The 27,301-nt window shown below is 37.0% G+C and overlaps 1 protein-coding gene across 1 annotated transcript in view; it reads right to left on the bottom strand.

Moving 5' to 3' along the window:
* The window catches only part of LOC107601551 (fibronectin type III domain-containing protein 1), a 37,052-nt gene extending 10,714 nt beyond the window's left edge, over positions 1-26,338 (bottom strand). Inside the window, exons 1-15 of the mRNA XM_016293789.1 lie at positions 26,261-26,338; positions 21,996-22,190; positions 21,807-21,893; positions 19,731-19,790; positions 14,709-14,918; positions 14,423-14,521; positions 14,223-14,343; positions 13,444-13,631; positions 12,640-12,747; positions 11,878-12,066; positions 9,586-11,787; positions 9,369-9,484; positions 8,699-8,810; positions 8,279-8,611; positions 5,996-6,160 (exon numbers count right to left, since the gene is read on the bottom strand). Of these exons, the coding sequence (XP_016149275.1) occupies positions 5,996-6,160; positions 8,279-8,611; positions 8,699-8,810; positions 9,369-9,484; positions 9,586-11,787; positions 11,878-12,066; positions 12,640-12,747; positions 13,444-13,631; positions 14,223-14,343; positions 14,423-14,521; positions 14,709-14,918; positions 19,731-19,790; positions 21,807-21,893; positions 21,996-22,190; positions 26,261-26,333 (4,258 nt within the window). The 5' untranslated portion in view covers positions 26,334-26,338. The remainder of the gene's footprint in view (positions 1-5,995; positions 6,161-8,278; positions 8,612-8,698; positions 8,811-9,368; positions 9,485-9,585; positions 11,788-11,877; positions 12,067-12,639; positions 12,748-13,443; positions 13,632-14,222; positions 14,344-14,422; positions 14,522-14,708; positions 14,919-19,730; positions 19,791-21,806; positions 21,894-21,995; positions 22,191-26,260) is intronic.
* Positions 26,339-27,301: the final 963 nt, after the last annotated feature.

Raw genomic sequence — 27,301 nt, 5'->3', positions numbered from 1 at the left:
TTTTTTAAAAATTCAAAATAATAAAAAACCCTAAAAATGTAGGTTTTAGGTACACATAAAACAAATGCAGTTTTAAAATTTTGAAGGAAAAAAAAAGCTCTCAGACTTTGGACTGTATTATGTCAAATATATATATATATATAATGTATACACTACCGTTCAAAAGTTTGGGGTCGGTAAGTTTTTTAAAAATATTTTCGAAAGAAGTCTCCTATGTTTACCAAGGCTGCATTTAGTTGATCAAAAACACAGTAAAAACAGTAATATCTTGAAATTGTGTGATATTAATTTATATTTTAATATATTTTTTAAAAATTACTTATTTCTGTGATGGCAAAGCTGAATTTTTAGCAGCCAATACTCTAGTCTTCAGTGTCACATGATCCTTCAGAAATGATTTTCTTTCATGAATCATTTCTTATCAATGTTGAAAACAGTTGTGCTGTGTAATTTTATTTTATTTTTTGTGGAAAGCATGATACAGTAATTTTTTCATGATTCTTTGATGAATAAAAAGTTCAAAAGAAATGTATAACATTATAAATGGGTAACACTTTATTTTAAGGTGTCCTTGTTACACATTTTACATGTACTTAATATTGTAATAACAATTAATTATGCATAATTACATGCAAGTAACCCTAATCCTAACCCTAACCATATAGTAAGTACATGTAGTTAATTAATATTACTCAATACTTAAATGTATAATTACACTGTAACAAGGACACCTTAAAATAAAGTGTAACCTATAAATGTATTTACTGTCCCTTTTGACCAATTTAATGCATTATTTCTGAGAATTTTCAGTTTGTCTGTTTTATTTGCTACAACTATTAATACAAAACGATGGCAAAACATCCATGAACATTCATGCAAACTGAAAAAAAAAAAAAAAAACTTGTCCTGGAAGTACCGTTTGGTAAGAATTAAATTTCTGTTGTGTTGTTTGCATTAGCTTGTTGTCCTAGTTTAAGAATGTATCCAATTTACTCAATAAAAGCTACCATTGTTGATATTTTGCTGTAGACATTTTCCTGTTGGCTCAATGAAATTTTTGTTATTTCTGTCGTTCCACACAGTGCCAGCTGGATCCACAGCTGTGAACACTTCCAGATTGGGCCACAAGATTCACACCTGGAGCTAATCAAAAGCTCCATGTGATGTTGACCCTGATACAGAACCAAAAACACACTTCTGTGCATGTGCCTCCACCGAGACTGACTGAGATTCACACACGTACAAGCTGCACTCGTTATGGGTGATAAACCAAAAGCTACAATACAATGTGTGAAGAGAAAACCACTGATGGAGAGAAAAACTGGATAATGCATAAGAAGTGTCAAGACACAACTCCTGCTATGGCATTCATACCTACAGAGAGAGTGGTACACCAAGGTGGGAGCAAACACAACAGAGATGGTTTGAAATGTAGTGGATTTGTTGGCAGATCTGGAGAGCAGAGAACACCCTAGCATATTAAAGCCATAAATATTTAAGGAGATGTCTGAGGTTTGAGCCAGAAGGAAGCCGCTCTCAGCTGATATCAGCACATTTAGCTCAAGTAATTTTATTTAGGGCTTCTTTCTTGACACGTTTCTCTGTATAAATGGCTTGCATATGTGTAAGTATGTGCCTGCAGCCCAAAGTCTGGAGTGTCAGGATTTATCTCTCCATGCATCGAGGATGAGACATTTCTAGAACATTCTATGTTCCTGGAGGTGATTTTTATAGGTATGATGCTTGTTTTGGTGGAGCTGGACCTTGTGATGTTGACTTCTTTTAAGTGCTTCTCCTCAATCATAGCCGAGCTCCACTTGCCCCATCATTTTAATGAATGACAGCTTCCTCAACTCAATTTAACTATGGCTTTAAGCACCTCCTCTTCCACCCATAAGTAGAAAAGTCAGCATTATGAGGCCAAATGCTGTAGCCACAGCCTGGAACATGCGGTATTTCTATATAGGCACAGCTTGGTTCCTCAGTTCTTTCATTAATCATACTTTGTATTTGAAAAGCTCAGCGGTGCTTCTGGCTCCAGTGGTCTAAATGGTTCCGTTATCTCTTTTATCTGACATAGCTCTGCTGGGCATAGCCATTTTCTAATACTGCAATATAAATGCATTACAATCACCAACCTATGGACCATTGAGGGCCTCCCTCATAAAACAATGAAGATTTGGCTCATAATATTTTTCTCATTCTTCTGCTATTTTCCTATGCATCTAGCCAGAGCAGTTGATGTCACATTTTTGCCAAGACAAGCACATTAGAGGAGCCATGAAACAGTAGGAGCTCTTGGATTGCTGGCTAATGATCAAAAACAAAACCTAGGCCACTATGACCCCTGTTTTGTCATAAGATATGCATTCAAGAAATGCAACAAGTAACTTAATCAGTGATACCTTTTGACACTTGTGTGCACTGTTAACCACAGATTTTAAGCAGGTTTAGGGATATCAATCAAGTAGTAATTTCAAATTAATTACATATGACTATTCATTATTCAAATTAATAATTTCATCCCATGTTAATATTTCACATCAATATATAAACATCAATATTTGAAAAAAGAAAATACTTAAATTATTGTAATTGAAAGACATTATTGTTGCAGCAAAAACTGCTAAATAGACATTAGAAAAACTGGCCTTAGAAATCAATAAAACAGAATTTTTTAAAAATACAATTGTTTTACATTTCTTTTGTAACTAAGTTCCATGTGTACAGATATTTTGACTTTCATTATTAAATAAATTTTATTGTATGACTTTTTTTTTAATTAACTTGTTAAATTAATAGCATAGTTATTAACAGTGTATTGCTAGTGTGAAATCAGTTTGTCTGTAGATTAAAAGCTTATGTAACCAAAATGTACTAAACTTAGTAGAAAAGCTGGGACTCCAAATCCAGTATGCTTTTGTCACATGCCTTTATTGGACACCAGACCGGACTTGTGCCAAGTTGCGGTAGATGAGCTTAGCAGATACTTATAACTATAGCAATGTGAACTTCTCTACTGCACCAGGAAATTAACGTTCTTAGAATTGACAAGACGGTTGACCCTGAGTGGTCAGCTAAATATCTACAGTGGATCTAAAATATGAATAGTTAATTATAACTAGTTATGGTTAATTATTCATATTTCCCCATGAGCTGATCCGCTACAAAGTGCAGTACTGTAAAGAGTCAATGAGGTGCAGAACTAAATTTGCCAGCTTACTAGCCAAAGCTCCAGCTCAGCATAACCATTTCTGAAACTCATCTGGCACAGTCTCTGCATGCAAACTGGACCTGAAACAATGCTCCATAGCTACACTCTCAGAAAAAAAGGTACAAAAGCTGTCACTGGTGCGGTACCTTTTCAAAAGGCACACTTTTGTACCTAAAGAGTCTATATTGGTACCTTAAAGGTACATATTAGTACCTAAAGTGGACATATTAGTACCTAAAGTGGACATATTAGTACCTAAAAGGTACAAAAGCTGTCACTGGTGCGGTACCTTTTCAAAAGGCACACTTTTGTACCTAAAGAGTCTATATTGGTACCTTAAAGGTACATATTAGTACCTAAAATGTACATATTAGTACTTAAAAGGTACAAAAGCGTACCTTTTGAAAAGGTACTGCCCCAGTGACAGCTTTTGTACCTTTTTTATGAGAGTGTAGGTGTACAGCCTGTGGGGATTTAAGCTTGGAAAGATAAGAGTTTGCTGAACCTAATGTTCAAAGGCTATTATAGTCAAGTCAGTCTTGGTAAATGAATTCATGCTGAACCTGAAAAAGCTCGACTAGAGTCAGGTAACAGGTTGAATGGGGTCACATCATGATTGCACTAATCCACTGCTGAGTGGAATACAATTGCACTATTTGTGAATTGGTTGGAATAGCACCTAATAGCATTTTTTTTGTGATAATTTTTCTCATTCAGGCACGCACCTTTATCCTAGCACAAATACGGAGTGTTGAAGAATTCGGGAAGGAAGCCCAAACCCACAGACATTCAGCCATAATTTATAGAGCTGAGTCTAAATACTTTCACTCAGGCATTTTCAATTATTTCCTACAGAAGCTGCCCACATGAAAGAATTTGAGTCCTTAGAGCCTGTAAAGTCAATGGACTCTAAAATAGCCTCTACCAACACATGGTATGTAGTATTAGATGCAGACCTGAGGGTTGACAAGGTTAGTAACACTCTGGCCATAGGGGAGAGACCTCTAGTAGTAGAAAGTAAACTTAGAGTAAGACGATACAAATAGAGAGGCTATAGGTAAATTATTCCCCCATTTGCTCTCAATTTACAATATACTACTATTCAAAAGTTTGGAGTCAGTAAGATTTTTTTATTTGAAAGCAATTAATAGTTTTATTCAGCAAGGATGCATTAAATTGATCAAAAGTGACAGTAAAGACTTTTCTAATATTACGAAATATTTATATTTCAAATAAATGCTGTTCTTTCGATTTTCTATTGATCAAAGAATCCTGAGAAAAATATCCCGGTTTATCCCGATATTAAGCAGCTATTAAGCAACTGTTTTCAACATTGCTAATCAAAAGAAATGAGCACATTAGCATATTAGAAATAAACATATTAGAATGATTTTTAAGAATCATGTGACACTGAAGACTAAAGTAATGGCTGCTGAAAATTCAGCTTTACCATCACAGAATAAATTACATTCTAAAATAGATAGCAGTTATTATAATTTGTAATGATATTTCATAATATATTACTGTTTTTACTTTATCTTTGATCAAAGATATACAATATATGATTTCTTTCAAAAACATTAAAATAAAATCACAGTGTACACATTTACTAGTAACTTCTTGTTATGGGAGGTCACATCCCATAAAAGTTTGTTTATTTAACAGACACTTTTAATCCAAGTCAAATACTGTGTAAAAATAGGCCCCTTTTACACCTGACATTAACATTTGTGTCAAATCCAGATAGTATCTGGATATTTTAGCCTAATTGCACTAACACCTTCATTCCAATGCATTTTCAATGTGACTGGATTGCACAATTCAAAACTGGATCTTTCAAAATGTCTTTGCAAACTCCCTAGTAATGGATGTTAATGGGGCTAGAATTGAATAAATGGGAAGAAAAGGTTGTAAAGCGCTCTCTTTGGCAAGAATACAATAATACAATAACATAATTTGAATCAGGTCAGAAAATCGCAAGAATGTGGTGTCTTTTGTCTTTTTCACACAGCAAGAGCAGCATAATTAAAAGAACTTGCACCATGGGACTTGGTCTGTCAAAGTGACATGTTTATTTATAGCATAATCTCATTTATTACTGAATGTGGATAGTGAAAACATGTTTGTATTTACATCTAAATTAAATGTGGTTAAAATCTGTCCCAGACATCTATGAATGTAGTTCAGTGATCAGATCACAACCCAATTAAACTGTGTTTTGGGTGTTTTTATATTTGGCGATCCAAACGTGAGCCAGGTGTAAAAACAGGCCAGGTGTAAAAACACCTGATTACGCTTAAGGAACCAGCACTTTTAGAGCATTTGTAAACATTTTGGTTGAGAATTAGGGATTCAAGTTCTTACAGAAGAGCTGTGTCTATTTTTTTTTTAATTTTGATGAACTCTGACTGAACTGATTGGGTGGAATTTGGAAGATCATTCAACTACCAAGGGACAAGAAGTATTTGCATATAAATCCTAGCTACGGTCAGCTGTATGCACTATTTTATTTGCTGCTTTCAAGCATCACCAAGGGAATGAGCTGCACTTGTAGGCCAGACAAATTTCCTTCACATTCACCATTCAACTCTCTAGTGCCTCACATCTACAGGAAATGCTGAGGTGATTGGAAGGAAATTAACTGTGAGCGGCCAGTTGTGTTTCCTGAGAGATTCAATCTCTACATGGTATTGCTGAGTTTGGAACCAGTAAGAACAGGGAATATGGCATTTTATACCAGAGTACTAACTGTTGTAATATGTAGTAAACCAAATGTATTACCTGTGAACCGTTTCTTTCCAACAACATCAAACTCAGAGGAAGGGGTGTTGTTAAAAGGCCGTGTCTCAGGAGTTGGAGGCTCTGTTGTAGGAGACTCTGTTGTGGGAACCAGTGTTGTGGTAGGAAGTGGAACTGGGGTTGTGGTAGTCTCCTCAAAAAGCCCATCTGTAAGATAGAGTAGCAATCAAAAACAGGAAGAATAAAAGTTCACAAGATGCTGTATCCCACCTCACTGTGGCCCAAAGAGTGTTTGGACTCTCATGTCACATTTAAAAATGTATTAACGCCTTTGTATTATATAACAAAATATGAAGCCAAGTGGCATTTATTTTAAAGAAATGCCCATTAAGTGGGATTTAAGTGTCCAAAACTGCCCAGTTACTTATTTAGGTCCACTGTACATGCAACTTTATTTAACATTGCTTTAAAAGTTAATGCTATTGCTCTGTTATAGTAGTGAAAATGTGACCAAACTATTCTTTCTTGCCCAAGGATTCCTGTCACAACAAGAAAATGACTAGGCCAAATCATTATTAAAACTGTATGCAAACAAGCTTGTCCCTAAATGCAGGCCACATTAACTGTCCTGTGTTCAACAAACCAGCAGAATTACATAACAACAAGGTCTAGTTGTTATTCCAGAAAGGTCATCCAAGTTTGTGCACACTGAATCATACAACTCTTCACTTGGCACTTGGTGGTACTAATAAATCATTGATTTTGGCTCAATTTCATTTGGATTGGTGGACTGTGGCAATTAACAAATCTACATCAACAATTAGCATTTAGCCCACATTCATATAGAAATGTAGCATTATCTTTAAGAATTAGGTATTCACATTTCACATATCTTTTTCCTCTGACTGCTGCCCACTCTTAAATAAAGCAATTATTGCCAGGTCCACGATTTTCTTGACAAAAACACCAAATAACAGCGGAGATGTGCAACCACATTAAAGCCCAGTTACAGGGATTCTCAAACCTCTCCATGAAGTACCCCCAGCACTGTACGTTTTGCATGTCTCCCTATATCTGACACACCCACTTCAGGTCTTGCAGTCTCCACTAATGAGCTGATGAGTTGAATCAGATGTGATAGATGAGGGAGATATACAAAATGTGCAGGGCAGGGGGTACTCCAGGACAGGTTTGAGAACCACTGGACTAAGTTAACCCTCAGTGTTAATCCTAAAGGTGATGTGTGTAGTTTTTTCAGTGATCAAATATTTTCTCCTGTCCCGACTTAATAAATGGAGAAAACTGTAAGACATTTGTAGGTTGATTTCCCCCCCAAAAGTGTAAACACTTGGTGCATTTGTTTGAGCATCCTGACTAACACAACTGACTAACATTTTTATATATTTATATATTTAAAATTTAGATGCAAAATTTAGATGTGAAAATGTATATATTTAAAATTTAGATGCAACACAATGTGAATTTAAAGTCAGCATGAAATGCAAATTCACTCTATCTATTTTGTAAATGCATGTTATGGATCTGTGCCCCTCCACAACTAACAAGAAAGCTCACATTCATTTTTGAGTGTAATTCCCACATCTCAAAATCCAATCAACAACTGATGGATAGAACCAAAACCCTATTTTTTTTTCAATAATTCAAATGGCAAATTCTGCCACTAGCTCACCAAACAGAAATGCAAAAATAGTTCGAAATAATTATTTTACTGATCAGACAAACAGAAAATCCCTTGCTAAACTGAAGCACTGGTTGGGACAATGTTTCTATGTCGTGTTAATCCGGATGCTCAAACAAAAGCACCAAGTGTTTATACTTTTTGGGGGGAAATCAACCAACAAATGCCTTACAGTTTTCTCCACATATTAAGTCAGGATAGGAGGCAATTGTTACTTTATTTAAGAGTAGGCAGCAGTAAGAGGAAATTGATTTTTCTACAGTTTCTCCAAAAAAGCATCCTGTTCACAGGCCGATTCAAAGCATAGCAGAGGTTATTCAGGCATAACAAGGGGATATCCTTTGAGGTTTACTGTGTACATCCTAACTAACATCATCCTTGGAATACTGATTCTAAATTACAGAGGATCAAGTCTTGTGGGTACTAACTACATGCCTGTGACAATACTCGTTATACAAGAGCCAACTATAGTCACAAACTGGGCCAAACACATTTCTGTCTGATCTTAAGAGTATATTTACCATCATTTTTGTTTTGACGCACATTACCAAATCCACATCATATTATTTAATTATCTTGTATGAAACACATTTGAGTTAAATATGGCTGCAAAGAGTTCAACTCACCTTCAGAGTAGCAGTTAAGTATTCCATCAGCATTCAATATTGGGAAACCCTTCTTGTCCAGTCGAGAATAAAGTCCAGGTGGACATGTAGGTGCAGCAGCTAATGTTGACTGCTCCAATGTTTCTGTTACCATTTCTGTTGTTGTAAGTTCTGGTGTTGTACTTGTGGTTGTAGTGGTTGTTGTAGTCCTTGGTTTAGGGCGGTCCAAGCCCACGATGGGTTTTCCTCCCACAGTAAGGTACTTGTCACTTGGATTAATCACAGGCCGACTGTCTCTTCCATGACCAAATAATGCTAATCCTTCCTGGTTTACCAGTGGGCTGCCCTGGTCATCTAATATAGCAAACATAGATAAAAGTCTGTTTAAAACGGGCTTCTTCTTTCTATATTTCGATGAAGTTAAAATTGTAAGCCTCTCACCAAAAATAGTCTTGCCATCCTCTCCAAGGACAACTTTTCTGGGTCTTCCCCTTGAGTCCTGAAGGACTCTTCCGTTTTCATTCATTAGGACACCCTTATCCAGATCTACTATCTAAAAGAGTGAATAGAACTTTATTAAAGAAGAAGAATCTTTCTTTCAAAACAAAATGAGACAAAAGTCAAACAGCCTTGCTTGAATAAGTGTCCCTAAGGTCCCTGCTTGTGGAGTTTCCATGCATGCCTAGAGAGACAAAACTGTTCACATGACTATCTTTGCTTACTTTAAAGATAATTCTGTTTGGACTGCTGTATTGCCTGATTTATTAATGTATCCAGACAACAGATGTAGCAGAAGCCATGGATATGGACAGTATGATCACAATATCTTGTACATAACAGATCTAATTTACATTCTATCATTTATGTTTAACAAAATGAAAGTCATTGATGAAACAGAGAGGTCACTATCAGTGCTACAAACCTGCTATGGGTAAAAAGTTCACTTTACGCTACATATTTCGTAGTTTAGAAATTAGAACAAGAAACGAAGTGTATAAATTAAGTTTGCCAGTAGTAAATAAACTAATAGCATTTATAAAACATCTGAATGGATTTAGGGACATTCAGGACTGCCAAATATAGCAATAATTAACACTGCAAATAAACACACCCATTTTGTTCCATCAGGACCTGTGATATGTCGGACTCCATTTGGTTTCGAATTTTCTTCAGATGTTGAGGATACTTTGCCATTTGCAGCTGTGAGATTCGGCCGTCCGTTTTTGCCTGAATATGGAATTAGAGAAATGAGTAAAAGTATACTTATGCACACACTGAAATTGTTATACGTACAGCATGCACATCCTTGCAGACAACATAATGCTTACCTTTTTCATAACTAGGTTTGTAGCCATTGACAAGAGTGTTTTCCTTTGAAATTGACTGCAGCCTCGATCCCATCACTGGATTTCGAGACTCAGGAGATAAATTCCCTCTAGAGCTTTCACCAGCAGACAGCCCATGGGAAGAGCGAGAAACTGAACTTGGGGTGAGCCTAACATTAGTATTACTCCTGTCAGCTGTGTCCCGATCTGAGATAAGTGGTGATTCTGCTGGACTATTTTGAGAGGAGGCAGATGATGATGCTGAAGAGGAGTGTGATGAAGATGATGAAGTGGAAACAGAGCTCAGTCTTCTGTGTTGTCCTGGATACACCCTACTAGGGAACCGTGAACCTTTCAGACGGCTTGCTACCACAGGTGAACGGACCCGGCCATTAGAAGCCAAAATAGGGACTTTTTGGGCAACTGAAGGAATTGACTTTGAACTGGTACTGGTACTACTTTGTTCCCTATCCACACTTTCATTCTCAAAGTTCTGGACAGGTCTGTGAGGTTCACTCACAGTTGTTGTTGTTTTAGGTGCAACAGTTGAGGTGGCATCTTTGCTTTGCCTGTCCAAAGCCTCTCTGCTTCCCTCGTAAAGATAATCATCTTCATGATCTTTGTTAATTTTTACATCTTCATTATTACTGGGATTGTTGGAACTTATTGCAACATTTGTTTCTTTATTTAGCACACTAGGTTTATTTGAGACAGGATTAACCTCATGCTTTGAAGGGTATGTTGTGGGTGAAATTTGAGTTTTATCGCTAGTGTCTTGAGAGCTCACAGCAGTAGAACGAGAAGGAAATCCTGTAATAATTGGCCTTCCTGCACCTATAGATGAGGCAGTCCTACTCCACGGTATTCTCCCATCTTGTCTGCGACTCCCTGAAACTATCCTAGAATTTCGGGGTGAACTTCTTCCTTTTGTAGAAGGGGTAGTCCTTGAAGAAGAATGGGAAGTGGAACCATAACTACTGCTTTTCTCTTCTTTGTTATCATAATTTCCCTTTTGTTCTGGGTGTTCCTCTTCAGTTGTATCAGAAAGGTTTTTTTTTGTTTCTTCAGTTGGTTGTTCACCCTTTGTATCATCTAGCTCCGTGTTCTTGTGGTTGGTATCATGCTCCTCTGTTGTATCGTGACTGTTTGTCCTGGTTCCCATTGGCAGTGTGGACTGTGAAGAAGCAGATGTTGATGATGAATCAAGTTTGTGCTTTCCTGTTTGAAGTCTCTGAGCTCTAGTTGAAATTTCAACTCTTCTTCCATTAGGGTACATGGCACCAGATCCTGAACTTGTGACTCGACCTGAAGTGGAGGAAATTCTTCTTGCACCTGATGATGATGATGGTGAGGATGATGAAGGAGAAGATCCTGAAGAAGATGAGGTGGAAGAAGAAGATGATGAAGATGATGCTGGGTAGGAGGAAGCGGAAGTTGGAGAAGAAGAGATGGATGAGGATGATTCTGATTTTTTCACTGGTTCAGGCATGGTTTCCTGAGGTGAGATCACTGAAGGTGTCCTGTCTGTGACACTTATCTGGCTGTACGAGTTATTTCCCTCAGGATAGGAGACTGCTGTTAGGTCCTTTCTTGTAGTTGCAGACTCTTGGTTTTGCGACAAATTGGAAGAATCTTCACTCCGCATTCTTGATCGAGAATTAGGCCTTCTTAATCTGCTAATATCAACAATTGAGGATGTGCGGGGGGTCCAAGAAGGACGTTTGTCCTCAGATGTTTTATGGACAGATTCAGACTGATTGGGTTTTGATTCTTTAGTGTCAGGTGAGTATTTTGAAGGCTCCTCTGTTTGTGGTGATGCATTATTACTGCTCTCTGGTTTTGTGTCCTCAATAGCCTCATTTGTTCTGATTTCCTCTTCTATTGGACTGTCTGTTGGCTTCTCTTCCTCATTAGTATTGCCTTCTCTATCTTTGACATGAGTGGAGGATGAATGTGAGTTTGGCCTTGAGCTAGAACCTCCGTTTCTGACAGAACCCCTCACAGAGGAGAAGATGCTGTGATAGGACCTTGTTTGAGAAAGAGGGCGTCCTCGTCTATTGGTGGGTGGCGCTTGAGTTGTGGTCTGAGTATCGGACTCTTCCATCTCATCTGGCTCCCGATTGTCTGATTCTTTGTTTGATGATGTCTTGGAGGCACTTTGACTTGTCTTGTGGCTGTCTGTGTTCCTTAAGTGAGTAGAGCTGACTGGAGACAAAAATTAAGATACCACACTTAACCAAGTTTCTGTAAAGCTGCTGAAGTTTTTTGGGGAAAACATCTGTTGGGCATACTTACATGCAGGCATTGCAACAATGATGGCTTTAGTCTGTGGTCCTTGGCCCTTCCTATTGACTCCACGGATTTTGAAGATATAACGGTCACCTGGCGTAAGTCCATCTATGGTAGCAGAGGTGGTGGTGCCACGGTATATAACTGACTTTGAGCCAAACGGTTTCATAGCAGGAGCATAGGAAAGGATGTATTCTGGAAGTAGATGTCAAATTAATCAGTATGGTCAATTTCATAGCTGAATATTTTCCAATGAACACTGGGAATACCCCAGATTGAACCAATAAATCTAGGCCAAGGATAACACACTAAAAAGGAAAGTTCCTTCTGCGTGAACAGGGAACAGTTTGTGTTTTCCACATGTACATTTGTGTTGATTTAGCTTTACAGACTGGTGCTCTGCATGCCTGCTGGAGAAATTGTAATGCTGAAGGCTTATCATTCCCATATATTTTGGCATTGCACACAGATAAGTGGTTTCATGGAAGACATATGGTGAACTATTAGTAATGTTTTACTCTCCAAATGCCAAAGTCGTTTTCTGTTCTTTATGTAGGGCAAATTTCAAAAGTCATAGAAAGAACTGACAGATATCTGTATAAAATATTATCAGTGTTAAAATACTTTTTCCTATCACAGCAAAATATGCAGATACAACTACAATAAGGCAAGAGTAATGTTAGGTGCATTATTTAATAAACAAATATTTCTTCCTATGGTCAATATGGATCTCATTGAATTGACAGCCTACCTACCCTGTGGTCTTACCTCTTATTCGCCCATTTGTTTGCTCAGGTGGATCCCAGGTTACGGTGACAGCAGTACCTTTTCCTCTAAGTGATTTTACTTGAAAATTTTCTGGGGGGCCAGAAGGAGCTTCATAGACAAAGATGGGTAAAAGTAAAGCTAGGACTGACAATCAAATTATTATACAAACAATATGAAGCACTGTGTATTCTCTTAAACTTTACTTAATTTTTTTCTGCCAGATGGAAATAAAAGACAGTTTATGTTTTCCATGGGAATGAGGTCATTCTGATCAATCCAAAGAAAATTCCAAATAGACAGCAAACAGAGATATTACACTGAACTAGGCAGTTAGAAAACCATGATTGTTTTGAGTGTTTGTGCATTTGTATGGGTGTACAACACAATTCAAACACCCTTTTGTTTATCCTTCATTAGCTTCATTAGCTAGTATATTATCAGACATGCAATAAAAGAGCAGATTGTAATTAAATTAACTTCAGTCTAAATAAGTTTAAATGTTTTAAACCATATTAATCATAATCTTGCAATTCTGTATGTTGTTGAATCTGACATTGACCTTTTTAGTTTGCAGATAATTATATCTATAATAACATACTATCTGGATTTAACGTTCTTAGAATTGACAAGACGGTTGACCCTGAGTGGTCAGCTAAATATCTACAGTGGATCTAAAATATGAATAGTTAATTATAACTAGTTATGGTTAATTATTCATATTTCCCATGAGCTGATTCGCTACACTGCTCAGCAATGCAAACTAAGCAAAACATCTGGGTTAAAGATCAGGGAGTGTAAACAAACCTGATTCAGGGGTTCTCTGGAACACAGATGCACTCCATTTTCCCTTCTGATCTCCTTGCGAGATACAAATAGAAAACTCGTACATGCTGTCCGCAGAGAGCGTTTCAATTATGAGACGTCTCTGAGTGGTGTCCTTGTATTCCCATCGAGCCGATTCTCCTTTCTCTCTGTATTTCACAGTGTAATACCTGCACACACATTAATTCTAAAGCTGAAATATATACTATCGTTCCAAAGTTTGGGGTCCTTAATCAGAAAGGACACATTAAATTAATTCACAGTAATGACACAGACACAGTAAAGACATTCATAATTCCTTCAATACAAAAGATTTCTGTTTCAAATAATGCTGTTCTTTGAACTTCCTATTCATCAAAAGTTTCCGAACAAAATCATGGTTTCCACAAAAATATTAAGTAGCACAACTGCTTTAACACTGATAATAATAAGAAATGTTTCGTGAGCACCAAATATGCATATTAGAATTATTTTTTTTAAGGATCACACTGTAGACTGAAGTAATGGCTGCTAAAAATCCAGGTTTGCCATCACAGGAATTAATTATATTTTAAAATGTATTAAATGTAAATGTAGAAAACATTCATTTAAAATTTTTATTCATATTTCAAAATTTTACTCTTTTTACCATATATTTGATCAAATAAATGCAGCCTTGGTGAGCATAAGACATCTTACCAACCTTTTTAACAGTAGTGTATTTAATGCAGCCAACATACCAATTGGCCCACCATTTTAAAAATTATATAATTAATTTTTACCTGGATCCCCCTGATATTTCCTTCTTCTTTTCAACAAGTGGATCAACCCATGTGATAAGGACAGACTGGGGAGACAATACTCTAACTGTGATGTCCTCTACTTCATCCACAACCTCCGGCTCTGACATAAAGGCATAAAAAAGTGAGTAAAAATACTGAATATGGAGTTCTGGTTAGCACCACTGTGATCTGTGAAATACCTGTTGTTACTTTTTTATTCATGGTGGCCGTGGTGATGGGTGCACTCCTCCCCTGGGCTCTGGGTGCCTGCAGTGATACCACATAGACGGACTCAGACGCTACGAACAGAGGGGGGATACCAGATATGGCCATGTATCATTACACATTACCTGCTATGGGACATACTGAAGACATGCAATCTGAGGTCTGTTTACAAATATTTGAACCTAGATTTAAATGCATACACTACGTATGTCTCAAACACTATTCCTTTTAGCCTTCAAACATCCAGACTTTTATGCTTACCCAGTTTGTGCTTGTTAGCATTACGCTGGTCTGCTTGGTGCTGGCTGAGGTCCACTCTGTGTTTGTTTTGAGGTCGCAGAGGGACGCGTCCTTCTTGATGAGGGGGTTCTGGTCCTGAGGATGACTGAGGGGCCCTCTGCTGTCCTAGTGCTGTCCTCTGAGTTGGGGGCCGTGGGTTAATCTGTGATGAAGTTATAGACACCATCCTGCCTAATTAAAGAGAGAGACAGAGCAAATAATGTTGGCATCTGTTATTATTGAATTTTTGGACCAACTTCTGTTGTTTTAAATGTGCTTTAGAAAGAGATCTGTCCTCAGTTGACTTGACTTTAATAAAAATGACCTCATTGTGATAACACTGTACCATGTTTACTTTACATTATCAAATATACTGGGGTCCATAAAGTCTGAGTCCAAACTGAAAATTTGGGATTCAAAATCTAATTTGAACACGGACACAAACAAAGTTCTAGGATTTTGAATTATGTAATATACGTTATGACGAAAATTCAAAAATTTGATTTATTAAAAAAGGTCACATCTTCTTGCTTACAATAAGCACACATCATTTGTAAAGCAAAAAAGTTGTATTAAATAAAAAAAAAGAATGATAAAGCATTTTCACAAGTGGTCTCACAATTTTAAATCCAATTACACTTCACAGTGGATGACTCACGTCTGCAATCTTAAAAAATCAAAAAAAAAATCCTGGCAAATAACAAAGAGACATGGAGATTTGCTAAAGTGAGTACAGTTACAGGGCCACACAGTTTACAGTCATGTGCACTCTCACTTCCTCTCTCTTATTGCTTTACTGTAATCCCTCATCTGACAGGACTTGGCAGGCCAATGAGACAGTCTTCCTCCTCTCTTTCCTTCAACACACTGCTTCACGTGCATCTCTCTGTCTCTCCTTCTGGTGTGCCGTACATCCCTGAGAGGATAATGAAAAACAGTCCCCCTTTTTTTCTCCATCCATCTGTCTTTTTTCGCTTCTTTAGTCATTGATCGGTTGTAGTCAGACTTCCTCATTAGAGTCTGTGCGTAATTTATAGGTTGATTGTGACAGTTCAACCAGTGGCATTGAAACGTTCAGTAATCAATAGACACAATGAACTTGCAAAGTTTCTTCTCGACAGGTAAGCTACACTTTTTTTTTTTTTTTAAGTATTCCTAATATGCTACCTTTTTTAAAAAACTAGTCTATTTTTGCCTGTTGAGACATGTCTTCACTTTCATAGACCTTTACATATATTTATAGCTTTAATATACAGTGGTGTGAAAAAGTGTTGGCCCCACTTCCTGATTTCTTATTTTTTTGCATGTTTGTCACACTTTAATGTTTCAGATCATCAAACAAATTTAAATATTAGTCAAAGATAACACAAGTAAACACAACATGCAGTTTTTAAATGAAGGTTTTTATTATTAAGGGAAAACAAAATCCAAAACTACATGGCCCTGTGTGAAGAAGTGTTTGCCCCCCTGTTAAAACTGTGGTTTATCAATTTCAGAGTTCAATTTCTCTAGCCACACCCAGGCCTGATTACTGCCACACCTGTTCGCAATCAAGAAATCTCTTAAATAGGACCTGCCTGACAAAGTGAAGTAGACCAAATGTTCATCAAAGGCTAGACATCATGCCGAGATCCAAAGAAATCTAGAAACAAATGAGAAAGAAAGTAATTGAGATCTATCAGTCTGGAAAAGGTTATAAAGCATTTCTAAAGCTTTGGGACTCCAGCGAACCAAAGTGAGAGCCATTATTCACAAATGGCAAAAATATGGAACAGTGGAGAACCTTCCCAGGAGTGGCCGGCCGACCAAAATTACCCCAAGAGCACAGCGACGACTCATCCAAGAGGTCACAAAAGACCCCACAACAACATCCAAAGAACTGCAGGCCTCACTTGCCTCAGTTAAGGTCAGTGTTCATGACTCCACCATAAGAAAGAGACTGGGCAAAAATGGTCTGCATGGCAGTTCCAAGACGAAAACTGCTGCTGAGCAAAAAGAACATAAAGGCTCGTCTCAGTTTTGCCAGAAAACATCTTGATGATCCCCAAGACTTTTGGGAAAATACTCTGTGGACTGATGAGACAAAAGTTTAACTTTTTGGAAGGTGTGTGTCCCATTACATCTGGCGTAAAAGTAACACATTTCAGAAAAAGAACATCATATCATCAGTAAAATATGGTGGTGGTAGTGTGATGGTCTGGGGCTGTTTTGCTGCTTTAGGACCTGGAAGACTTGCTGTGATAAATGGAACCATGAATTCTGCTGTTTACCAAAAAATCCTGAAGGAGAATGTCCGGCCATCTGTTCGTGACCTCAAGCTGAAGCGAATTTGGGTTCTGCAGCAGGACAATGATCCAAAACACACCAGCAAATCCACCTCTGAATGGCTGAAGAAAAACAAAATGAAGACTTTGGAGTGGCCTAGTCAAAGTCCTGACCTGAATCCTATTGAGATGCTGTGGCATGACCTTAAAAAGTCGGTTCATGCTCGAAAACCCTCCAATTTGGCTGAATTACAACAATTCTGCATAGACGAGTGGACCAAAATTCCTCCACAGCGCTGTAACAGACTCATTGCAAGTTATCGCAAACGCTTGATTGCAGTTGTTGTTGCTAAGGGTGGCCCAACCAGTTATTAGGTTTAGAGGGCAAACACTTTTTCACACAGGGCCATGTAGTTTTGGATTTTGTTTTCCCTTAATAATAAAAACCTTCATTTAAAAACTGCATGTTGTGTTCACTTGTGTTATCTTTGACTAATATTTAAATTTGTTTGATGATCTGAAACATTAAAGTGTGACAAACATGCAAAAAAATAAGAAATCAGGAAGGGGGCCAACACTTTTTCACACCACTGTAAATATATGTTGTTAAAGGGTAAGCTTTTTGAAACTCTGAATCAACCAATTACTTTGCAAAATGATTCCGCGTTTTGAAACACCACAGGCTGACAGCACCTGCTGATCAAAACAGTGTAAATGCAAATCTCAGCTCAAACATGTATAATGACACTTTTTACAAATCAATGGCAAATGTTATAATGAAAGTTTAGTCTATTAAATGTAACTCACAAATAATTAAATACCATTAAAATTAAGGTTCTGTTAAATGTTTGTTTTTTTATTAATGTATAGTGCTTGTTTTGTGTGTTATTAGGCAGGGCTTGGCAAACAAATTAGAAGCAATTAAATATTATTCTCCTTTTTGTATTATACACATATTACAATTAAATTAATTAAAAATGAACATACATTGTAAAACTGACCTGAGAGCAGTTCAAATAAATGTTTCAAAACTTCATGAAGCAGTGTTTTGAAAGCGTCCCATCATTAATGTCAGGTCATTTTGAGGACTGAAGAATGAAAATAAAAGGGAGAAAAAGAGGAAGGAGAGGAATGAGTCAATCCTTTATAGCTTCGTATAAAGCGTTTCATATCCTTTATAGCTCAGCCTTTTTGTGAGGGTTTTGGCTAAACGCATGCCTTGCGTGCACACTTAAAGACTGTCTTATGATTGTGCTGGCATCACTTACTCAATACTTAAGCTCTACCAGAATTATTTACACCTAAGTTAATATGAAGTGTCAGGTCTCAAAATTAACTGAAATGATAGTAACAGCAACTCGTTTTCCTTTGTACACACAAACAGACACTTATTCCCACTTCCCATTCAGAGAGTCCAGCCACCACAGCTGAGGCAGGCTCACATATCACTGGCCTTGAAACAGGGGTGAAACATAGTAGCTCACCCCTCTCTAACTCTTTGCCTTTCTCATTGTTTTTACAGTGTCAGTCTTCCAAGTCCATGTCTTGGATCCATGATGCCACATCATTCTCTTTCCCACCCCTCAGGTCTGATTTGTTCACTGATTATACAAATTATCTCCATGAATTCTCTCTCTGTGGGAGGTTTTGGATGCAAAAACAAGCTCCAGGTTGCAGGGACCAGACCAGAGTTAACATGTCCATGTGTGGACTCAGCTGGGCTACATGTGGACCTGCTCTTAAAGGTTAGTCCCACTGATTTCCACTGCCAGAGTGATGACAAAGAGATGATAGCACAACAATGGTGGCTGTGAAACAAAATTGAGCTTTTCCTGCCACATTCCTGCCACATCACTGTTACATCGCAAAATGACATGAAGCATATGTCTTTTGTTAACCCGGCAGCAAAGCCAGAGAAAAATTAGAGCAACGCTATGGTAACATCATGACAATACCAATAGCAAAGAACAAACATGGACTGGATAACATTGTGGGAAAACCAAGGGAATAATATAATAATGAAATTTCATTTCTGGAGATGTTAAGGAAGTAACCACAATCAGTATTTCTGTGTCCAAATCATTTTATACATTAGTAAACCAAACATTCCACAGTATTGTCTATTCTAAATCTATGATAGAGGTGCAAAATTTTGAAGTAGAAAAACCGAAACAGTATTTTCATGTAAAATATACTCCAATAATCTTAAAATAATTTTTTGCAGTGTATGCTAGACCATTGATCACATGGAATTCAGTCTGTGGGATTCTCCATTTTGTGTGTTTTCATCTCTTTTACTCTTGAGATTGTAAGAAACTAAAACACTCTTCATTTGGTTTAAATCTGGGATTCCTTCTTCTCTTCGGAGGGCTCACGTGTACAGAGTTTGGCTTCAGATGGGCTCAGTGGATTCATAAAGAAGAGAAATAAAAGTTTTGATTGAACAAATTCACAGCTGACAAACTGCCACTGTCTTTCAGGAACTTGGGGTATCGGAGGTCTCTGGCATCCAAGCACATGTCCAAACTTAACATGGTTTAAACTTTCTCAAGGCAGTAGCAACATAGATGTTAGTAGTTTGAAGTGGAACTTGCATTCCAAGAAGGTTGGATTTGACATAAAATTGTATTCTCATCACTTTTTTCTCATAACTCTTTTATGTTTATCTTGAACCTGCTTGACAAAAGTCCTCATAAAATTGTTGTGCATCAGTTATAGGCTGGGAAAGTATTGGGCCTACCTGGAGAGGATCTGTTGAAAGGCTCGACAGCAAAACCATCCAGGTTCACCCACTCTCCCCCTGCAGGACAAAAGAGCAACTTGGTTATACATAAGGAAGCACAATATATTGGTACCATAACTGTTATTGGCCGATTTATATATTTGCAACATTTCTTTAACAACTGTCTTTAACAACATTTAATAACATGTTATAAATTTCATAACATTTATTTTTAAACATTTTTTTTTAGAAAATCTCAAAATATAATTTTTTCATGCTGTACATTATAATGTTGTTATGCTTAAATTCACTTGTAGCATTTGAAACAATTGATTTTAGTTTTTAGTATTTTATTTTTAATTTATTTTGATGAAATTGTATAGCCTTATCATAAAAATTTAAATCTGTGTATAATAAAAAAAGTAAAATATGTGACCTTATCAACTATTGATAAGATGCTTTTATAACTGAATTACTCAACCAAAACTTTATACATAAATGTGTAAAAAACAACAAAAAGCAAAAAACATAATGCAATCAAACAACCAGCTATCCTTAAAACAAGGAGCTGTAACACTCCTAATGTTTACTACTGCTAAAGAACATCCTCAGCCAAGAACATTTATGATCTGTTTGCAGGATTATTAATGTGCTTTTCTATTATGACAGATGTTTTGGGATAAGTGCTGTGGGACAATATGCCCAGATCCTGTTTGTTAGAGAGGGACGTACTGAAAAAAAATTTTTTGTGAAAAATTTTATGTGGCATGCGTTAGACGAGTGACTGGCTACCACAACAAAAGGCTTAAGGCTCTTGACTCAAGCTCTGGGTTGGATACAAAAACAAGGACTGGCCACATAAATGCTCTATCTTTGGGGATTTCAATCTCAACAGATGCCAGTTATTTGAAAAACAGAAACGACCATATATCCCTACCCTGCAGTCTACACATGAGTGTGTGTTAGCCATCCAGTCTGGCTTAATATTGTGAAATGAATGAAAAGCAGAGAGCATTAAAGTTATAAATACTTTCCTTGTAAAAACCATATAATAATGTGTGTTAGAGTCTAATGAGTCTAAATTAATGAGGCTAATAAAAGTGTATATTTAGACATTTAATGGCATCCATGTACACTCAGAAAAAAAGGTACAAAAGCTGGGGCAGTATTTTTTCGAAAATGTGACATACCGTTATGGTACTTATATGCACCCTTTAGGGGTAAATAAGGCACAAATGTGTACTTTTTGAAAGTGTGCTGCCCTTAGAAAAATTAAAAAATGTATAACAAGTTTCCACAAAAATATTAAGTACCACAACTGTTTTCAAGATTGATAATAATAAGAAATGTTTCTTGATCACCAAGTACAGTAAGCATACAGTATTAGAATGATTTTTTAAGTATCATGTGATACTTACGACTGGAGTAATGGCTGCTGAAAATTCAGCTTTGTCGTCACAGGAATAAATTACATTGTAAAATATATAAAAATATAAAACATTTATTTTAAATTGTAAAAATATTTCCCTATATGATTGTTTTTACTATATTTTCTGAACAAATAAATGCACTATTGGTATGCACAAGAGACTTCTTTCAAAAAAATTTAACAGTCTTACCGACCCCGAACATTTGAACGGTATAGATCGCCATAGTTTGTGAATAGTTTAATATTTGATCTTGTAATTAATTATTTTTTGTGTGCAACTTGAGTGTCAACATTTTTTAGGGGTCACTGTATGTATACAACGCTGAGGGATTCCTGTTTTGTTATACTTAAAGGAAATTGCCCTAGAACTAAAAAGTTTGACATCATGTCGTTCCAACCCTGTATGACTTCTGGAGAAAATAAAAAAAGACTGAGGTCCAAACAACACTGGACCTCACTGACTTTCAATATATGGACAAAAAACAGAGACATTTTTCAAATGTGTTCTGCACAAGCAAAGAAATGCATACAGGTTTGGAACAACATAAATGATGACACACTTTTTGGTTAAGTTTAAAAGCATGCATATGTGTTTTAATGTGCATATTGTATTTTATATATTCATATATGCAGGTCTCTATCTACACACACAGGCAAGCACACACCTCCTGGAGTCTCTGCCCTGTAGACGGGTTTACTCATCCCATCCTTATTCTCTGCACTCATCTTGAGAAAATGCAGTTCTCCAGGCTCTAAAACAACACAACATGCACATGAGAGCCTGAAATAGTGCTCAAGTACTCAATGTGTGTCTCTAGCATTTCATTTAATGAATGAATGATTTTCACTCTTACCTACGTCCTCTAGTAACTCTGACTGTCTGTCCTTGTCGACTGTGACGAAGCGCAGTGACTTCATGGACTTCCCGTAGCCGATGCTGTAGCTATCAACAGGCCGTCCGTCCAGCTCGCTGGGTGGATCCCACGTGACATTTAACCCCTTATCCACCGAGGTCAGCTTCACATTGCGTGGCGGCAGTGGCTTAGAACCTGGGAGAGAGTACAGTTAGTTGTCTGTCAGTCACATTGCAGTTACAGTCTGGTGAGTTCATTTTTGCAAGATTGCAGTTGCTAAGGTCAGCAAATCAAGAATTAACTATCTTATAAGCTACTATTAGAATAAGTATGGGATATCGAGGGTCAGTGTCACAAAATATATCCCAAATCAAGACCACAAAATGAAGCAAAGAGGTCTTGTATAATCTTGAAGAGTTTTATTTTGCAATAATGCCCGACAGACTACACAATATTCCACGTATTAGAGAGCAATGCAGGAAATTGTCCTGGAACAGTTATACAGTTTCAATATGCTCAACATTTGACCAATGAATGCATGCGATTATGTGATTGACCAATCAGAATTATGTATTGCAGAGGGCCATATATCAAGGGAAAATTAAACTAAATTGTAAACTTAGCATGAATATTCGCTTAGTGGGAGTCATAGTGTTTAATGTAGAGCTATTGTATAAGTTAACTTACAGCTTGAACAAGAGCAATAAGGTCTACAGCCTTCAGTTAATCAAACTGGAAACTGTCTGAAGTTCTTTAGTGTGCTCAGGCTGTTTTTATAACCCTACTTAGAGTTGGAGTGAGAAAATCTCTCATCACTGTGCCTGTTTACTGTACAACAGTATGACTCTGGCATAAAGCCCAGTGAGAGAGATCAATCTCTATCATTTATTTAATTGTACACATGGACATATGCCTCTCGGTCACTGCTTTATAATGTAATATTGGCAATGGAACATCCCTCCACATAATCTGGTACCACATCACACATGTCATTGCATTTACAAACGCACACACACAGGCCACAGAAACATCAAACCTCAGTCTGTGACTTGGCCCATATTAAAATGTATGATGTAGGGTGGGTTCACATTTTGATTAAATCAAGACTTATAAAACATAAGAATTATATACTGAATTTTATACTGGAGGAAACTAACTGAGGCTTGTATTAGGGAGTGGACATCACCTAGATCAGTGGTTCTCAAATTTGGGTAATTCTGCAGTCAGTAGTAAAAAATAATTAACTGTGATTACTTTTATGATTCCAGAAGGTTTAAGAACTGTTCCTCAGTTAATCAGTTAAGGACATTCTCAGCAATAAGTATGTTTTCCATTCTTTTCTCAAACATTCTTTTTTTTTAAATTGAAACAAATAATTTATTGTTTTTAATTTGCAGTAATAGCTGGTAATGTTATAATCTAACTTCATGTCAGCTGTAAAAAAATTAACTTTGTAATTTTTAACCCATTCTAACTGATGTTTCCAAGACTATCACAATTTGCTATTGCAATTCTGACATGTCGATGTAAGCCAGTTAGATTGATGACATATTTCCATCAGCAGAATTCGCAAATCAGTGTTTAATAAATCCCAGAAAATCAAATATTTAAAATAGCAAGGCATAAATTCACATGCACATACTTAAAACAAATGTAAGATTGTTGAGACGTAAGAACTGTCCCAATAGCTGTCCTGAAGCTCTTTCACACTGGCCCTGCCATTGTCCATTCCTTTATTGCCTTTTATATGCCATGTGGTCCTGTTGTCACTTCTTTTGGAAAGACCTGTAGGGCAAGCACCTGCTGCTCTGACATCATTTTCTCAATGAAAGGCATAAACAAACTCTCACAAACATACTCTTTGCTTATTATTTTCATTCAGGTGCCCAGGACATTCAAACAAATGCAAGAAGCATTTAGAGTGCATTATTGTTTAAGTCAACAATAGGTTAGTGCTTTTAGATAGACTTTTTTTTAGCCTGAGCTACAAAATTTCCAGGTGTTTCGTAGGAGGGAATCTGAGTAAAGACAACGCTCTAACACCTGAGTGATAGGTTGAGCATGGGTATTGTGCCAACTACATGCTGGCATCTTGTACCATAGCAGACTGCACTTATCGACAGATTGAGTTTCTAAACCCTCCAGCCTTGCCTACATCAATCAAAGACTTTCCGCAAATTCCTTGGTTAAAATCTGAGCAAGATTAAATTCCAGTAGCTGGTCAGGGCATGATTCTTCTCTTCCTCTCACTCTCTGGCAGAGCTCTTTCCTGACAACATAAGCTCATTCTTACCGGAATATCAACAGACGGTTGTGGAACAAAACCCTGAGACTCATTCCTTCCAATATATCTTTTATCTGTCAAGCAGATGTCTGAAATGGTTTTGAAGCTGCAGTTGGGCACCATTCGAAGATCTAGAAGTTTACTGTCTACATCAAATCTGAGGAGCTGGTGGCTTCAAGGTTTAGTTGTGTTGGATGTATTTTGTTTTGTTGAAGATGGAGAAAGGAGGAAAAGAGAAGAATACTGGATAAAATGCAGCTGCTGATGGCAGTCCCCGGCTGCACTGGGGTGACCTCATTTAAAGAACATTTCCAAAACACTGAGAAAGAGCAAGTGAGAAAGAAAAAGGCCCATAACGTGGCAGCTAAAACAGCTCAGTAGGACTTAGCTACCACTTTTCTTTTCCAAGATTCCTCTGCTCCATGCACTGCATTCTCCTCAGAATTAGGAGGGACAGGCAGAGTGAAAGAAAGATGTGGAGAGAGAGAGAAAACGTGGCTAAAATTGATTTGAAGAGCTGAAAGCGAAAGAATGTCAAAAACATCTGTGACCTTTTAAAGAGGTTAACTGTACTTCCTGTCCTGGCTCTAATTTGATAAATCACTTACTAAGAGCTGCACTTACAGCCCATCTATCTATCTATCTATCTATCTATCTATCTATCTATCTATCTATCTATCTATCTATCTATCTATCTATCTATCTATCTGTCTGTCTGTCTGTCAGTTCATCACTGAATTCAATGATGAACTGCCTTTAACTGAAAATTGAGTGTTTACTATTGTCATTTTGCATTATTGACACTATTTTCCTAATTAATGCTGTACAGTTGCTTTGACACAATCTGTATTGTTAAAAGCACTATATAAAGGTGACTTGACTTGACTATAGGGAATCCAATCGGGAATCCAAATTTTGTCAACTGATTTTGAATACATATAACTTATTTTGTTGCAACACTGCCAGGCTACAGAAATGATTACACACACACACACACACACACACACACAGAATAAATAGATAATTAAACTATGTTTTACAACACTCCTGGCAACCTCTACTAAATTAGCTACAGAAATTAATTACAAAGGTGACATTACCATCATTCTAAGTATGTTGTACAGTAAGTATTAGTCTCAATTATACACACACGCACATGTAGACATAGGTGTCATACTTCTATGAACACCTTTTTGGAAACTGATTCAAATTGCTAAAAAAATGTTTTAGGTGACTTGACTTGACTATAGGGAATCCAATCGGGAATCCAAATTTGGTCAACTGATTTTGAATACATATAACTTATTTTGTTGCAACACTGCCAGGCTACAGAAATGATTACACACGCACACACACACACACACAGAATAAATAGATAATTAAACTATGTTTTACAACACTCCTGGCAACCTCTACTAAATTAGCTACAGAAATTAATTACAAAGGTGACATTACCATCAGTCTAAGTATGTTGTACAGTAAGTATTAGTCTCAATTATACACACACGCACATGTAGACATAGGTGTCATACTTCTATGAACACCTTTTTGGAAACTGATTCAAATTGCTAAAAAAATGTTTTAAAAAATATAAAGCAAAGCAAGTACACTTTTTGAAGTTTGTGCACCTGCTTGTGGCTCAGCTGTTCAGTCACTGACTCACCCATCATGCATTAGCCTATCAGTGCTTGAAATGTTTAGTAAAGGTTTGGCACATGGTTTCCACGCACAAACAAACAGGACTTAGACATCCAGATTTATAAACCGCAGGTGATGAATTCAATAGAGCCATTTGTCATAAGCACAAGATGACAACATCATTACAGAAAGCCCAGGCAATTATAAGCCTACTAGACAAAAATATACTTAACAATTTATACTTTAAAAATAGTTCTAAATTTAAATTCTGCATAATTACAATAAAATACCAAGTTTGATTTTGTGAATTACTATTTAAAAAGAGATGAGCAGATTGACCTACCCGACAGTAGTGGGCTCTGGGTGCAGAGTGTGACCAGGAGCCCGAGAAGAGCTCGTGCCCGTGCAGGAGACATTGCAGACAGTGCTTCAGTATTATAGCGATCCGCTACACTGAGGGAAGGAAGGTTATGGGATGCTCGGATGCTCCGCTGCCCGCTACCGTCAGTCTGTGCGCTCTTTCCCAGACGTTGTCTCCCTCTTCTGGGGACGAATGGGACTTGGGCTACCCAAATATTTCCAGAACAAGGCGATTGAAAATCTTTGGAATCACACTTCCTCTCATGTAGAACTCACGTATCGTGCTGTTTATTTTTATAGCGTGTTTACCCAAACCTTATTCTGTACTCGAGGCAATACTTAAGCGTAATTGGTATATTACGTTATAGCTATTGTATTTAATCAGCACTGTAATTTATATTCAGCTCTAAAATTATAGATAATAAATTATATTTGGAATTTGGAATTCGGCTAAGGCGCGAGAATAGCTACAGGTAGCGTTCAAGACGTTCACAGTTTGAGAAATTTTATTTTTTTTCATCCCATTTCTCAAGAAATAGGTGAAAGAGCAACCAAAATGTTAAGAAGAGAACTACCACGAAGGAACAAACAGCAATTCTCCTTTGTAGAGGTAATATGGGAGTTTACAGCTTGGTTCAACATCTGTAACACATCTATAAATTTGAGTTTTGTGTCTCATGCTCTAATATATAGCAAAGTATTTGTCTGCTACACATGAACGTTGTTTAGAAACCTGAAACTTTTCCCGAAACTGTAAATTAATGTCAAAGACAAAGATGTGTCAACTCTCGAAAAGAGTACCTGCTGATTCAAATGATAGTTCTGTCATTTACAGAACTATCCCCCCCCCAATAAGTTCAGATCGCTGAACAATTAGCTGCTTGTTCAAATCAGATTGGAATTTCTTATTAATTTGAGCAAATTGCAAATGCTTTGGCACATGTGAGCAAACAGTAAGTACAATTGTCTGCAGTTTGCACAACAACTAATTGCATATGGCTTGTTGATCAAAACTGATGAGCTG

Source organism: Sinocyclocheilus grahami, unplaced genomic scaffold (assembly GCF_001515645.1).
Source record: "Sinocyclocheilus grahami isolate Dianchi unplaced genomic scaffold, SAMN03320097.WGS_v1.1 scaffold15.1, whole genome shotgun sequence".
In the NCBI taxonomy this organism is placed as follows: domain Eukaryota; kingdom Metazoa; phylum Chordata; class Actinopteri; order Cypriniformes; family Cyprinidae; genus Sinocyclocheilus; species Sinocyclocheilus grahami.
The sequence above is the reverse complement of the archived record's forward strand: the minus strand, read 5'-3'. Positions and strand labels throughout refer to the sequence as shown.